Here is a 16,947-nt window from a genome sequence, read left to right as displayed (position 1 = left end):
AGGACAAGGACAACCCAAGTTGTTATCAGCACGCAGTTTATAAGCCTGCATCTGTGATGGTATAGGGTTGCATGAGTGCGTGTGGCATGGGCAGCTTCCACATCTGGAAAGGCATCGTCAATGCAAAAAGGTTTATTCATAATCATATGCTCCCATCCAAACATCATCACTTTCAGAGAAGATCTTGCATTTCTCAACACGTTAATGCCAGACCACATGCAGCACCAATTACAACATCATGGCTGCGTAGGAAAGGATCCAGGTATTGAAATGGCCAACCTGCATGCAGTCCACTTCTTTCACTTCTAGAGCACATTTGGCGCATCATAAAGGGGAAGGTGCAACAAAGAAAGTCCAAGACAGTTGAACAGTTCGAGAGACGCGTATTAGACAAGAATGGGACAACATTCTTATTTCAAAGTTTGAGAAACTTGTCTCCTCGATCCCCAGACGTTTGCAGACTGTTGTAAGAAGAAGAGGGGATGCCTTGTCCAAACCTTTTTTTTTTAGATTTGTTGACACCATGGAATTTAGAATCAACATAGTTTTATTATTAAATTATAAATGTTCTCAGTTTAAACTGTTGACCTGTTCTCTATGTTCTATTCTGAATAAAATATAAAAAAAATTGGCACTTCCACATACTTGCATTGTTTTTATTCACAATTTGTATAGTGTCCCAACTTTTGGGGAATTGGGTTTGTACATTTTATTAAATATTAATTCACATATTGATACTCAAAGTGCTATACCAATTAAATCAACTGCAATACAAACACAAAGCACCATCAAAAAGGTGAAATGTATTTTGTGTAATTGTAGGAGCAGAAAAAGTTGCTGTAGAAATGGTTGAACTGTCATGAACAGCAGCTTATTTTCTCCTCGTACTGAAGCAACGGGTAAACAATACACATATGCCTAAGGCTGTATTTTTTTTATTTTGTGAAGCCAGCCCAATATAAAATTTGAAGTTTGCACCCTGCCCACAAACTATTCATTAACTCCAAAATGTGCCCACATTTGTCTTTTTTCAACAACAAAAAATCAACGCTTATTTTTTTCACCTTTGCTACATGTAATCATTATGTCGCAATGCCCGCTCTCGCTCTCTTGTCTCTTCCTTTTTACTTAGTGCGGACACATAGACGCCACCACACATCCTGACCAATCGCATGCAGAAGAAAAAGGTGAGAAGGAACGACAAATCTGCTCCCAATCAGGAGCTGTACCTGTCTTGCACTGCAAAGAGCTGGCTCGATGAACTGGTTCGCTTGCGACAGATACATCAATTAGTTGGGTAGATATTTTGTGGAGGGGTCGTAATGGGTCATGAAAATACCTACTACGTACATTTCAGTCATGTATCTCAACATTTACTGTATTTAATGGTGAGTTTACACTGGGTGATAATGGGGCAATGAACCAAAAGATCCAGCAGATGGTGCTGAGGTGAAACAGAAAATTAAGCTTATGACTGACTGAACAGGCAATATTTTAAGGGTGTATTCAGACCTGCACTGTTTGGGCCGTTCGTTTCCCACGCTCATCCGGACCTTTTGTGCAGGTCTGAATACACACAAACGATGGTGCGGACCAAACAAACGGACCGAGACCCACTTTTTGAGGTGGTCTCGGAGGGAATTTGTCATACTGCCATTGACGCTCGCAAATATCTTGCATCTAATAACGCTACAAATATGCAGGGGCATATGCAGCACGTCGGAATTTCATGTTTTTCTCTATTTCCGGGATTGGTTATGCGTTTATGCGTAATTTTTGTCCAATGGGAGCACAGATCATCACGCGGGTCGACGTGATTACGCAATATAGTCCACTTGCAAAAAGTACAGCGTGAATATGAACCGCACCAAACGTAAAATTCTTTAAAGTATTTTTTTTTAACTTAAAAAAAATAAGTAAAAAGAAGTACAATATGTACAATAAGAATGTACAATACAAGAATCAGTGGGAAGTCAAACACAATCTGTTCTCTAATACTCACTTTCAATTGTTCAAAAGAAAACTTAAATTTTCAGCTCCAGGGTCACACCGTCACCGTACATATTATTATTGTGTATCTATCCATGTTGTAGTACTAAAGCATATCAGTTGTAGTTAAACAGGCTTGTCAATATCCTCCCTATCCATACATCCATACTGTGCCACCACCCTCTTTAATTCCCATCTCACATGTTTGGCTGACTGCGTGAGACAAGGACTAAAGAGGGCATTCTGCTAATCCAGTCCCCCCCACACACAAACACGCACACGCTCCAATAAAACATTTGTGCAAGGTGTCATTTGTCAATTTAAAAATGTTCAACATCAGTAGAGATGACAAAAATAAATAGGAGCAATATAATCATATGAGTGGTTTGATAATACACGGACAATAAACAGTAAAGGACCGCTTATGAGGGTTTATCCCATTTTGAGGTATAATAGTTTATTATTCAAGCAGATTTTCCAGAGAAGGGTGTGTGCGTGTGTACGAGCTAGAGCGTAAATCCACAGAACCATCTGTCACTGAATGTGTCAGAAATATTAAATTTATTAATGTTGTATTTGCATATATACCATATTATACAACCACTTTTTCACACACAAAGGAGCGAAAGAGGAATTCATTAAAAAAAAGAAGTTATTAAACACTTAGAGGGAGGGTAAACATGGGGAAGTCACAATACAACCTCAAAAGTGAGGATATCATCTTGCACCAACACAGTTTTGCCTCACGTATTTTTAAGGAGTGCATTCAATACTCATAACACCTCTGTATTTTAAATGGTAAAGTTTCCTATAATTAGACCGATATTTCTGCTTTTTTTTTTTTTTTTAAGACTTCTATATAAAAACGTACTTCACAATTCTAAATGTATGTTCAGTAAGATATTCCTGCCCTGAGACAATCAGGACATAATTACACAAAATTAGATGTGCAGCTCTGAAATAATGAGAATACTGAGAAAAGTTGTCAGTGTGAACTATTGTAAAGTACGCATGAAGTTTTTTGCACACTAAAATGTGACTAAGTAAGAGTTGCCCTGTCTCATTTAAACAGGTGGATTTTACTGATAATGATAATCTGTTAAATAGGGTGGCTTGCAAAAGTATTCCTACGCTTAAAAATGTTCCACATTTTGTCACGTTCAACCACAAACAAATGATCTATGATAAGACCTGTTTGTCAAATTAAATCCCGGTAAAATACCTTCGTTCGTGGCTGTAACGTGACAAAATGTGTTCAATGGGTATGAATACTTTTGCAAGCCACTGTAGATTAATGAGTCAGGGCCCTATTTTCGTAAACAAGGGTAAATCGACGGCGCAACTGTGCACCACAGGTGGCTGAGACCACTGGTGGTAACATCTGCGGTGTGTAATTGCAGCGACCCATGTGTAAGTGGAGTATTGTCACTGCCCTAGCCATGTTGTGCTAACAAACAATATGAGCAGCAATATTGAATGAGTTGTTGATAATCGCTGGTGATTTAAATATGTCAGCTAAGCTCGGAATATGTGTTGATCCAATTCACCAAAATTGCGTTAGACCAGACCTTGTGCGAGTATTTAGACGTGGTCTAAGCAGGCGTAAATTTAGATCAACTTTCTGCCACCAAATGGTCACCTTGCCAAACACATCTTCAAGGACATTTCCTGAACGCCCAGCTTGGCACAGAGTGGTCTGCCACATTGGAAAACACACTAAATCCCGATCTGCCGGCATTTGCATCCCGCAATAGATGCGCTGTCTACGAAAATAGAGCCCATGTCCAGTCTGTATAGTGCATAGTAAGATGTTGTGTTTTTAGTTAGTTTGCTTAGCGGATGGGAGCCTTTAGAGCAGCATCGACCTCCTCCTCTGGCAGCAAGACGTGCCACTGAGCCACCGGACGTCGTGGATTGGCCAACATGTCGGACCAGTGGCGCAGTCCGATGCCCGAGGCGCCGTAACCGATCCAGCACTTGCCGATGGGGTCGTTACTTCCCAGTTTGTCATAGTCGTACACTGTCATGATCACCTGCACTTTCTGTGGGGTTGAAGACAAAAAAAAACATTGTGTGACAATGTTTAAAAAATACCCTGCGTTATGTAACACACACATTACATTTGTGATTTAGTGTTGTACGCAATACTGTATACAGTGGAACCTTGATTGAACAGACCCGGAGTAAACGGACAGAAAATAGTGTCTATCTCCCTCAAAACGCTCCTTCTGAACTACGGTAGCTGTTTAGGGCTGTTAGTTCCAGAATTGTTCGCAATTTGCTCTCATCATGACATACAGTAGACTTGATGAGGTTAAAATGAATGTTGTGGTCATGTTGGCAGTGGTGATGTTCCCATCAAAGATAATGGGACTCATTGACATTAGCAAAGTACATTAGCTTAGCATCACCGTAAGCACAGAGCCCAAATCTGCCCTGTCTACATAGTCATATGGCTTTTTTCTTCTTTCTTTTTTACATTTGTTAATTATTCAGGGACTAGTCATGAACACATCTCTCGAACATGCTATTTTTGGTACAGTACGCTGTTATTGTTTTGGGGTTTTTAATCTATGATGGCATTTGCTAACATCTTGAGCCCATAAATGTGACAAGCACCAACAAGGTAAGTTTGGATAAACGTGTTGCATATGCATATTGACATTAACCAATTCTTACCGGGTTAATGCATTGTTGATAATCATTGCTGACAATGATTTGTTATTTCAGAAGTGTATGTCAAAGTGGTTAATTAATCAGTACCCAGAAAGTAGCTCTCCGTTTCAAAAAGGTTGGTGACCCACCTGGATCTGGGAGAAGGGGATCTCAAAGCTGAAGCTCTCGTTGAAGTATGGATTCAGAGTGTTTTGTTTCACTGTTGTCTTCTTCTTCTTCAGGCGCTTTCCGTTGTGCTGAAGAACCACTTTAACAAACGGATCTGTGAAAGTAAAAATTTGTGATGCTGTTCATTTACATCAAGACTACTTTGTGGTTGTAATGTTTTTAAGTTTTTTCCTTTCAAAATTTTACTCTGAATGACAATAAAGTAATAATACCTTGCACAGATTGAAAATAGTGATGGTAATTCGGTTCAATTGAAAAACATTGAGCAGGTGTGGCTGCATTAATGAATGGAGTAACTACACATTTGGTGGGTCCCAAAAATTTTATCTTGAAAAATATATATCCGTTCACCATTTTCTACACCATTTATCCTGTTCAGGGTCGTGGGAAACCTAGAGACAGACAACCATTCACACTCATGGCTTCATCCAGTGTGTGCGTGTGCGTGCGTGTGTGTGCGCATACTCACCAGACAGTCCTCCAACATCCATTTTTTTCAAGTTCTTGGCTTCCATGATGTTAACGGTTAGCTTGCCAGCTGTGGGGACGTAGCGAAGGGAAATACAGATGTCTCCAAGCTTCTCTTGCTTTATGTTAATAAAATAAAACAAATGTGTATTAGTCATTTAAAAACGTTTATCATTAGGTTGTGATTGTTTTAACCTTTACACCGATTTCATTTTGCATGCATCCATCTGAGTAAAATGTATTATTAGAGTGTCTGATGACAATCATGAATGATAATGCAAATAATGTTTGAGAGAAAACGGAAAGTTCATTTGTATTTACTATATTGCAGGTACTTAATTTTGAAAGTTCAGAACGGGTCAAAATTAAGTGTTAAACATAAACAATCAAACACCTCCTCCTTCTCTCCTCCAATCAGATCCTTCCATTCGTGTATCGGCTGTCCGAGATCCACGGTGTTCATGGCAATCTTGATCTCGCCAATGACGTCATGTTTGCCGAAGCGGTCAAAATCGAAAACCTGGAGCACCAGCGTCTGACCGCCCAACTCTGTGTAGGGTATCTGAAGACCGAGTTTTCAAAAGTACGTCAACAACATGAAGGGTTGCTCGTTATTTTTGAACAACAAGACACACCTTGAAGGTGAAGGTCTCATTAAAAACAGGACAGAGGTTCTTGCGCTGGACTTTGGTCTCAAACTTTTTCTTCTTGTCTGGCAGCATGTAGACTTTAACATAGGGGTCTGAAGTCCCGCCCATGTCCATGGCTGCCAGGTCCTGAGCCTGCAGGATGCCTACTATCAGCTTCACGCAACGATGGGAGAAACAACAACGTTAGTGTTACAGACGGGATGTGTGTGCAGGTGCGATGTGTGTATGCCACCTGATTATCAGTGAAGTTATAGTCCAACGAGTACTCCAGTTTGCCAAAGTTCTCTTTCTCCTCATCTTCTTTCCCATCCTCTCCTTCCTAGAAGAAAAGTATGAAAACATTCTATCTATGGGATGGGCAGCTTTTGTGGTCTGTCTTCCCTCAGCACCCCGTTGACTATTTATTAGCATTTTGTTTCATCAACATCTCATGTTGCTACCAGACACACAATATGGAAGTCACAACAACAATTGCATGGCTGAGTGTTGTGCCTTTTAAGGAGTGTGGCCTATAGTGAGTGATGTCAGGCGATTATGCTGCATTCGAGGATGGTCGGAAGTCGGACTTTTCCGAGTTTAAACCAGGAAGTGTGTACGGGAACGCCCTCTTGAACTCGCAAATTCCGCTTGCAAAGTTGGGGGGGGGAAAGGACCCCGACTTTAGGGATGGACTACAAGTGACGTCACACTACAATGGGGCCCCCTTTGGAAACACAGACCGTGAATGGCAAAACACAATTTACTATTTGTAAAAATTCTACATAACTTTTATTAAATTATACGGTGAACTACTGAATTCTATGGAATGCTTATGAAAAAAGTTTTTTTTCAAACAATAAATTAAGCAAAATTGTGAGAAGGCAAGTTTGCTGGACGTCAAAATGACTTTTGAAGACGAAAATAAAAAACTATTTATCATTATCTGCCATTTTGGTTGTTTACTTTCGGCTCGAAAGTTTTTTTTAAATATATATATATATATATATATATATATATATATATATATATATATATATATATATATATATATATATATATATATATATATATATATATATATATATATTAACACAATTCAACACAACTTTGCATTCTCGAACATACAATCATGTTTTGCAAAAATCCCTGCCAAAATGTTTCTTCATTTTAAAGATGGTACAATACAAGAAAAAAAATAAAATAGACCTTTCACAAGAAAACAGGTCAACAATCTTTAGATATTACACAAATGAATAAATAGGAGAAAAACATCCAAGAAATTGGACAATTTACTGCTTTTCTTATTGTTGATTAATTTTATAGCTTTGAAAATGGATTTCAATTCCAGAAGGAAGCCTCGAACGCTTCCAGGTTCTGACCAGGTTTATTATAGTTTTGGAATTTTTCATTTTAGTTAGTTTTTATTTCGTTTTGAGTTTTGTTTTTTAAATTTTGTTAGTTTTCATTAGTTTTCAGTGTGGTTCTGTTAATTTTAATTAGTTTTAGTTATTTCATAAATGCTTAGTTTAAGTTTAGTTTAAGTTAGTTTCAGTATTAGTTTAAGTTAGTTTCAGTATTAGTTTAAGTTAGTTTCAGTATTAGTTTTAGTTTTTTTGTTTGTTTGTTTTTTGTGTGTATTGTGCGCAATATTTAAAAACCACCATGGGAGCAACGTCATCTGAAGGTGCTTTTTTATTGGCTGCTGCTAGATGATGTTACTTTTGTGTGACACACTTTCAAATGTCCTTGTTCCGGTTAATATCAAAATAAATCATCCCCAAAGGCTCATGCATTAAACTGTTTACCAAAGACTAAAACAAAGGACATTTTTGCTATAATTATAGTAAACATAAAATGTAGTTTCATTAGTTTTCGTTTTTTTAAAAGCATTTTTGTTTTTATTTTATTTCGTTAACAAAATTCTTTTTTTTATTTTAGTTTTAGTTTTTTCGCTAGTTTTATTTAACTAAAATAACCTTGGCTACGACCATCCTCAAATGCAGCATTAGTCCATGTATGTGTGACCGTCGCCGTCTGGATGGCATTTTTGTTATAGTGTATTGTTGTCATGGTGTATTTGTGTATTTGTGTATTTGAATGTTTGTACTGTTCAACGACTGTCAACGCTCCTTAGTTTTTCACTTTGAGTGGTGATGTAACTGAAGTTCGTTCGTAATTAAATGAAAAAAAAAAGATTAAACCACAGGTCACAAGTCATAATAATGATCTTATTTTACAAATACTTTACTCCATGTGATATATAGGCCTGTTTACAGGTTACATACAAAGCTGTTATCATTTACAGTAAACAAAAATTTTCTGAACAATTATGCCAAGACACTATTGCTGGGAATCATTGCAGCAATATAACTTTGAATCAACGTGACTGATTTATTTGACCAAAATCTTCGCAGCATTAGAGCAATGTATTAGCCACATAGAGGTTAATGTACTATTACCCTACCATCGATGTCCGCTTACAAATTCATTTAAAATAGCACAATCTAAGGTCCATCAAACTGGTAGCAATGTTGCATAAGTGAATGCAGTAGCTCATATGGACTGTGACTTAAGTTTGCTTTCCAACTATCGGAACTGCAAAGTGTCCTGAAGCAGGGCACCGCGCGGCCCTGATGAGTGCCAGCAGACTGTAAATCAAATTTCTACTCGAGAAATGATCATCAGTCTAAAAATGTTTAATCAAAAAAATAGGACTGATAAAAAGGATGTGCAAAAGTCCGATTTAGAAACATTCAAATAACAATAAAGTGAATGACGTGAATATACAAGAATTAAATGAACAAACTACAAATTGCAGGTCAATCTACGAGGAAAATAGTGTACATCTTGCAATAAAATCATGGTTAAAACATCATACTCCTAAAACTACTGGATCGAAAGTAATTCAAATTGGCTGAAATAGCTAACCGAGCACTGGGTCTGATCTAATGCTGCGTTATTTTTACCCAGCACATTGGATTGACCCAGCATATTGGGTCAAGAATTTGATCCAACAAGCTCTCAAGAAATGGGTTATTATCCGTGTAGCTGTGGTTACCCATAAAACTAATTTTAGCACCAACATTTTTTAGGGGAAAGAAGCAACACTCCCTTATCAAAGGTCGCCACAGCAAGCTTCACGAGATTACTGTGTTGCTTATATTTATTTAATGAAAAACATTTTGGTTGTTCTTGTTCTTGGGAAAATTTGTAGATGCACATTGAAAATAAAGAAAATGAAGCACAAACGATTAATACTGAACTTAAGGTGTACTGTAGTGCTACAGTTTCATAGGTAATGTTTACAAACCGAACCTTAGCGCAGAATCATCTATGGATTACACAAGAATAATAGTTCAAGCGGGTCATGAAGGGAAGACAACTTTTCTCACCTTCTTTTCGTCTCCATCCTCTCCTTCTGTTTCTTTCTTCTTGCGTCCTCTCCCGGCCTTCCTTTCTCTGACCTTCTTGGGCTTCTTGCCCTTGTTGAAGCATTTCTTGTAGATACAGAATCCCATACAGGCAATGAGGGCGAGGACCACCACCACAATGGCACCCACTGCCCACATGGGCACTTGAAAAGGAAGGAAGCAAGGTTATGTGCAATACACAGGTGAGATGGTGGATAGTCCCAGACTGAGGGTCATTGGGTGTTTTAGCTGTCAAATGGAAATCTTAGTAGACTTTTTTGTCTTTCCTAGTAAGACAACTGAATGGCTGGTGATGTGAATTTGTAGAATCTTACAATGTCAGTGGCTAAGGGCTCAGGTAACACCACAACCATCACAGCTCACCTGTCTTTTGCTGTCGGTCATGTGATGTTCGCAAATTAAGCCATTAGACACTGTGATAGTATTTTCAGCAGACAGCTAGTGGCAAAATGGCCGCGCCCAGATGAATACGATTTTGCTGCTCAATTCATATTCCACAAACGCAATATGGATCAGAATACCGTGTTTAGACTAGAGGGGACGCATAGATCATACTAAAGAACATTGATACACAATTGATACTGTCATAATTCATTCTGTCATTGTTTTGTTTGTTTTCCCTAAACTATCACCAGAAAAATCTTCAAATGTGAGAAGAATACTCCAAAGCATCAACTACTACGGCGTTTACCATTCTACAACAACTTTAGTTTGGATTTGTGTGTAAAACAAGAGCAACCCTATTTAAAACAGTGCTTGATGGAATGATACTTACTATTTAGTTTATGGTCTAGGGCGGAGCACAGTGGTCACATGGCAATGAGAAGAAAAAGAAGATGATACAAATGGAAAGTGAGATGATGCAAGATGGAGGGCTGGTGATGCAATATGACAAATATAGGATGGTGTCAACAAATATTAAAGGGACAAAAACAAGACAAGAGTACAGAGGCTGTATTACTAATTCTGCCTTTACAAATATAACAATGCTTAGTTTTAGTTTGCATTGATGTAGTATTGCACTGCCATGAGCTGTTTCTAATATTGTGGTATTTTGGGCTTGTCAATGTCGAAGCATGTGGTGTGTGTACATTTGCATGTTCACTTACTGGGCAAGTGTGTGAGCTCGTTGAAGAACTTGTTCTTCATGCTTGCAAACTGATGGTTGGAGTGGTGTGAGGGGGGCGGAGGCGGCTCGGGCTCCCTGCTTTCTTCCTCCGCTGCCCTGCGGAGTCGCGCCCCCACAACGCTGAGCAATCGCATCATTGCCCTGTGGAAATACAATTAGCTTTAGATACAATTTGTGTATGTGCTGTTGTATCCCAAAAAACAAATTTCTTAATGAGACAACTGAATATGTTTCCTAATATTTCTCACATATTAATTTAAAGTATTTTCCCTTTTTTATTGTACTGTACACTATCAATATATGAAATAGTCTGTGTGAATTTCAAACTGTGAGTTGAACCCTCACACCATTCAATGTCAGACTCAATAACGAGTCAGAGCAGACGTCACTGAGTGTCACTGCGCTGCATTGTAACAAGATTAAGCAGCCAAGGTAATCCCAAAATCCCAGGGTTTAAACAAATTAAGCACTGTTTTCTCTCTCGCTCTCTCTCTCTCCCCTCTCTCTCTCTCTCTCTCTCTCTCTCTCTCTCTCTCTCTCTCTCTCTCTCTCTCTCTCTCTCGTTTTCTGTGCCATTAATCTTTCTCCCTGGTGAACAATCACAAAGAAACTGGCCTCATCACTTACACGTCAAATTTCTATATTGACATCTGACCCATATCTCTAGCAATTGCATAAAGGGATTATTAGATTTGTGTGTGCGTGTGTGAGGATTGCACCATCATCCTGTTCATTTTTCGTCTGTATTCATGTTGTGAATACAGTAAATGCTAAAAATAATACTATACTTTTGAGTGACACTATCACAGAGGTATTAATTTAATTTTATGTTTATCGTTGGGATTAGAGTTTGCAATTGATGCAGCACTGCACTGGATCACGAGAGGTGGAATGAAAAACTGACCTCATCCTGATTTTTCTTTTTTTTTCTCTCCAATGTTTCTCCTCATATTCACTACGATAGTGACACCTACTAGTTTGATCACAAATAGCAGATGAGCTGACAGACAAATTAATTTCATTTTTGAAGTAATCTGGACTAAGAGACTGAATCATAATATTCTTTATTAAAATTTAGCAAAGCATTGAACAGAAATTCAGTTTTTTTTAAATAAAATGGTTTAGCTGTGGTGAGTTGTTATTTATTTGACAAATTGTTTTATGTGTTTGATCATTAAGTAAATAATTTGCAATGGGATACTTAAAGGGGATCAAGTAAAAATGTTATTTACAATTATATTCCTCACACTAGTCAAAACACAGCATTCTGATTAATATTAAATTTGTGGAATATGAATTAAGCAATTCAAGGGGCGGCCATTTTGCCCCTCGCTGTCGCCTGAAAATGACATCATACTTCCTCCAGGGTTCAGGTATTGACCAATAACAGCTCATCTGTTTTCTGAGTTTGGTTATGTGACATTTGCCAGGTGAACCGTAATTGGTGGTTAACCGAGCCCTGAGCAACAGTGATGTCCTTTTCAGTCGACAGCAAGTGGCAAAATGGCCGCCCCCTGAGATAGTTAAAATCAGGTGGATTTTGCTGCTGCTTAGCTCATATTCCACAAATGCAATATTAATCAGAATGCCGTCTTTAGAAAATCTTTGGGGTGACTTCAATTCATGAATATAAATCAATATGAAATATGCATCGGATTACATTAAAGTCAGTCAGAGACTGAAATTAGAGCAGGCAGTGTGGAGAGCTTTTCATTTGCGCTGTTGCATGAATTGAAGCTCAGATGAGAGTGATGATCTTTGTTCGTGGACTGATGTGTGTCTTCTTTTCCCGTGTTTCTTGTTCATATTATGTCTGTTAAGTTTTTGTCGCCACTCTCCACCTGTTCTTGTTCGAGCCCTGTTCCTTGGGTGTTCCAATGGGCTCTTTGCACAAATCCACTACTTCCTGAACTCAATACCACTCCTTCATTTCCTGCCTTTCATGATTAGACAAACTGATTAATCCAGGTGTGTCTGGCCATTGTCGTTGTGGTTACTAAAATCAGGCAAATTCAGGAAGTAGTGGATTTGTGCAAATAGCCCATTGGAACACACAAAGAACAGGCCTGCCAAGAACAGGTGGAGACAGAAACCTAACAAGTAAACAAACATAAAACAAGAGACAACAGAAAACAAGACATGAGATAAAACAAAACCAAATATGTATTTGCATGTTAGAGGAATTGAAGGCTCTAAATTGCAGCATATAAAGACTGTGTTACTCCTTATATTGTAAGCCGCATGTGTAAAAGAACAGTGATTTTTCAACACTGTAAATAGATGAGTATCACACCCACCTATTAGCCACTTAACTAATCTTTTGCACTTTGGGAAGAGGTGCTTCATTGTGCATGACATTTCATGTTTTTCTCATGCTTGGTTGGTGAAAGAACCCAATTGAGGAAAAGTGCAATTTAATCATGAAGGACAACATAAAGAACCTACAGTAGACTACATCCCGGTGGTTGTGCCTGCTTAAGTCGTTTACCACCATTAGGATAGGCTACTATAGGCTGAACAATTTTTTATAAAGGTGAATTAAAAAAAATTAAAAAACAATTTAGTTTTCTTCATGTGAAGGTTTTTGTTTTTTTACTTGAAAGGCAATTTGCAATTTATTACTCTCAACATTGTCAGGTCAAAGTTAACCAGGTAACTAACTAAAAGTAAAATGCATGTATGTGATTCAAATATGACTTACCAATATTAGTCTCAGTCCTTTCGCTTAAAATATTATTATGCATCCAAACGTATTGCGCCTCCAATCCAACAGTGTTGACTAAAGACAAATGGTTGTCCACAACTCTCTCTCTCTCTCTCTCTCTCTCTCTCTCCCCCCTCCCCCTTCCTCTTTTTTAATCTCCTCATTATCCCTCACTGCCAACTACTTACTGGCCACATTGCACAACACATTTGGTCTTAAGGCTCTAATTTAATGTCAGAGATCTTTAAAAAAACACACACACAACTGAGATGCCATATTTTAGTAGGCTACAAGTTTGACAAAATAAAATCCTGCGTTTTTATTTATTTAATTGAAGGCTACAAGGACTACTGACTAGTCAACTGTTGTCTTAAGCACACACACACACACACACACACCCCCCACACACACACACACACATTTTTACAAGTATTGGGCATCAATACATTCTCCATCTTTAAATTGCAAAGTATATCTGAAACTTTAGCAACCTAATTCAGCATGGTGGGCAGCATTTGACCCATCTGCCATTTGCTGAAAATCTTCATTTTTTTAAAACAATGGGTCACAAGATCTCGTTTCAACAAACAGGAAGGATGCGATCCTCAGTCATGCAGGTCTTTGAAGGTCAAAGTGCAAATGTATGACAAAGTGAGTATTTTCAGCATTGACCAAATAAGTGGGCAAAGTGGAGAAAAATACTCCTCTGCACGACTTCCTAATTGGCTGATTTTTGTATGATAAGGAAGCTGCACATATGGTTGTTTGCATGTCATGTATGCGCTTTGGCTTTTGATAGTCCATCCTGCTTAGCACTATACCTGTGTGATACAATATTACTCAAATACAATCGTAGGCCATGCATTTGGTTTCTGGGCCGTCTGGAGCAATAATTTATCTATAAACATGCCAAATTTAAAATAAAAGACAACTAAAAAAAATCATTCAACAGATTATTGAATGTGTTAATATGAGCAGAGTATGAAAAAAATATTTTGCTAGTCGAACAGCTTTGCTATAACCAATTGCTGTGTAAAACTGGTCAAATTCAGATAAAGTTGACAGCATGTGGCGCCAATGCTGCAGGATTGTGCACAGGTGAAGCCAAACGTTTTCGCAATGGTGCCACCCTGTGGTGAAGCGAAGTAGAATGATTTAGGAAACGACTTACCAGTACGCTCCCTGCTGTCGTCTACTACTGATTGTGTTCACAATAACAAGTTCGCAAAAACACTAGCTAAAGAATAAGCAAACAGTTGACCCACCCACTAACCTCTACAAACTGTTTTCATGCACAGGGTGTGGCTGTATTAGGGTTGTGTCGTTCACATAAGTTTCATTCAAAAACAACAAATCTTTTCAGTCCCTTTTCTCAGTTCATTTGACCTCAGCCACGCTCATGTCGTCAATCTTCGCGAACGACCAATCAGCAGCGAGCTTCAGACACGTTACATTATGGGACCTAGTTGCTAAACTTAGGTAGGTGTTCAGAGGCACAAGTCACCTAAAACTTGCCAACAATTGACAAAATATATACCAGATTCCAGCTCAAAAGTGTTTATTTAGTATCTCTTTACAACCACTTATGTATTTGACAACATAATTTTCAAGATCCCATGCAACCACCAGATTGTTCTATCATGTTAACCAGATTAGCGAGTTGGTTTAGTAGAGAATGTGAATGTTGAGGCCCATTTAGGTTAAAATGATGGCAGGCTCTCAAAAAGGTAGACCCTTTGCGTTTAGCTTTTTCCCCCCAGAGTGTGCTTGTCAAACAGGTATTCGGCCAGCTTGTTGTTTTCAGCATCCATGCGGGTCAGGTTGCTGATGTAGTCGCCCAGCTGCTTTATGGCCTCCACCTGCTCGTTCAGGTAGTGGCTTTCCAAAAAGTCACACAGCTGTGGACACCAGAACAGAAAATGATTAGCTTAACCAATAGTATGGCCAAATCTGTGCATGTCAAGTTGCCAAAATACACACATGAGGGTCCACATGATCAGAAGCCAGTTTGTGCAGTTCCAGCAGAGCCTGGTTGACATTTTTCTCCAACTGCAGGGCACACTGCATGGCCTCAAGTCCACTTCCCCACTCATCACGCTCTGGTTTCTAGAGAAAAGCACAAAGGGATTTTTTTTTAATTAAAGTATTTTTATTTGATTATGTGAAAGCTTGAAGTGAGCGCACACCTTAATATCTTGGAGGAAGATACGTCCACCTCTGTTGTTCTGGAAGGACAGCAGCTTATCAGCATGCTCCCTCTCTTCCTCACTGTTCTCCTTGAAGAAATGGGAAAAGCCTGGAAGGGCCACATCATCTCGGGAGAAGTAAAAGGCCTGGCGAGTTGAAACAAAATGTATTAAATTAGTGTCAATCTACACGAGTTACGATTGAAATAACGTAATAGTAGCATAGACCGACAGTACAAAATGAAAAGATGGTTAAACATATTTCAAGCTATAAACTAGTACTAGTTAGGACGTCTGTCACATCAAAGATATCGAAAAATAGTCAAAATGGCTTTTCAAATAACAGCATTTTCGGGGAGCTAAGCAACAGCAGTCCCGAAAAGCCCTCGTGGGGGGCCGGCCAACAAAAGGACCATTTGTTTGAATAAGAAACAGTTTTCAAACCACGTAATCCTAGATCGTCCGTCTTTTACTGCTAATAACAGACATAATATTGAACCTCCGTTTAGTACACACTTACCATTGAGGTGTAGGTGTAGGAAGCGAACAGCTCCATGTTGACCATTCGGTTAATGGCGGCCTCGCATTCGCGGTGGTAGTTCTGGCGCACTTGAGAATCCATCTTCGCTGGCGTGTTTTGTCTTTTTTTTAACAAAAATAGAGCTTTGCGTCGAGTTACACGGTTGTGAGAGACACCGAAAGAGAGTTGCTTCCAAAGACAAGAAAGGGGACGAAAGAAGTTCCGTTCAATCACTGTTGAAGCAAGAACTTCGAAACGACTCCTCCAATGTGAGACGAACAGCCCAGGAGCTTCTCTTTTATGCTCCTCTGGCTATGACGTCACCGAGCACGTGACTGGATTGACTTTCCAGTCAGCCACCCCGACTTGTTTGTCGTTTTATACAATGCATATACCGTGCAGTCATTATATGTTTTACGTGGACAATTCCACCTAATCTATACAATTTGCATCCCATAGAAGTAAAATATATTAACTGTGAAATATTTTTTTTAATTCATAGGTCCACTCAATATTTCAATATTAATATTTTAACTATGACTGCAGGGTTGGATCTCTCATCACAGTCCATCCCCTAAACTTATATTTGGACATTTTTGGTTTAATTTTAAATTATATTTAACAAGAATATCCAGAGTAGACTTCCTCTCAAAATTGCTGAGTCAGGATTACTGAGCTAATCTTTGCTTGTATGCTCAGTTAGTGTTTTGTTTTTGTGTGTGCAACCGTGGTGACTCATTCCTGAACAAATTTTTGTATCAACTTCGACACAAGATTTTGCTGTGTCATTCTTATGACTCTGCAGTCTGAAATTGCAAGCTGTCTTTCCTCTTTTTTGGAAATGAGTGTGTTGGGTCTTGTGACCAGTCTGGGCGAAAGGAAAAAGCAATGATTGCACAAGATGAAAAGTTGATGAGTAATAGTCACACTACATATTTTACATCCATTTCAAGTCAGTGAGCAGTGAAGCACTGGTTCAATCAACTATTACTTGTGTTTTTACCTACATTTACCCAACCTTACATTATTTTCCCATTTGTAAGCTTT

General features: G+C 38.6%; 2 protein-coding genes across 3 annotated transcripts; both read right to left on the bottom strand.

Moving 5' to 3' along the window:
• Positions 1-2,531: 2,531 nt before the first annotated feature.
• On the bottom strand, positions 2,532-13,314 carry syt5a (synaptotagmin Va). Of its 2 annotated transcripts, XM_086069173.1 has the most exons (10): positions 13,192-13,314; positions 10,471-10,631; positions 10,137-10,151; positions 9,323-9,504; positions 6,184-6,270; positions 5,937-6,104; positions 5,696-5,863; positions 5,303-5,420; positions 4,794-4,927; positions 2,532-4,031 (listed from the first exon to the last, which is right to left on the bottom strand). In XM_086069173.1, the coding sequence occupies exons 2-10, from the start codon at positions 10,625-10,627 to the stop codon at positions 3,822-3,824; spliced, it is 1,239 nt and encodes a 412-aa protein (XP_085925299.1). In that variant the 5' UTR covers positions 10,628-10,631; positions 13,192-13,314; the 3' UTR covers positions 2,532-3,821. The 2 variants fall into 2 exon arrangements, with proteins under 2 accessions (XP_085925299.1, XP_085925307.1); XM_086069181.1 differs by lacking the exon at positions 10,137-10,151.
• A 1,421-nt stretch (positions 13,315-14,735) lies between these two features.
• Positions 14,736-16,189, bottom strand: LOC147184587 (ferritin, middle subunit). Its single transcript, XM_086069163.1, has 4 exons — positions 15,901-16,189; positions 15,381-15,527; positions 15,175-15,300; positions 14,736-15,092 (listed from the first exon to the last, which is right to left on the bottom strand). Exons 1-4 carry the CDS (start codon positions 16,000-16,002, stop codon positions 14,937-14,939), a joined length of 531 nt encoding a protein of 176 aa, XP_085925289.1. The 5' UTR covers positions 16,003-16,189; the 3' UTR covers positions 14,736-14,936.
• Between the last annotated feature and the right edge of the window lie 758 nt (positions 16,190-16,947).

Source organism: Leptonotus elevatus, chromosome 1, assembly GCF_054856555.1.
Source record: "Leptonotus elevatus isolate MCC_2025b chromosome 1, RoL_Lele_1.0, whole genome shotgun sequence".
In the NCBI taxonomy this organism is placed as follows: domain Eukaryota; kingdom Metazoa; phylum Chordata; class Actinopteri; order Syngnathiformes; family Syngnathidae; genus Leptonotus; species Leptonotus elevatus.
This window is presented reverse-complemented; position numbering and strand designations above follow the sequence as displayed.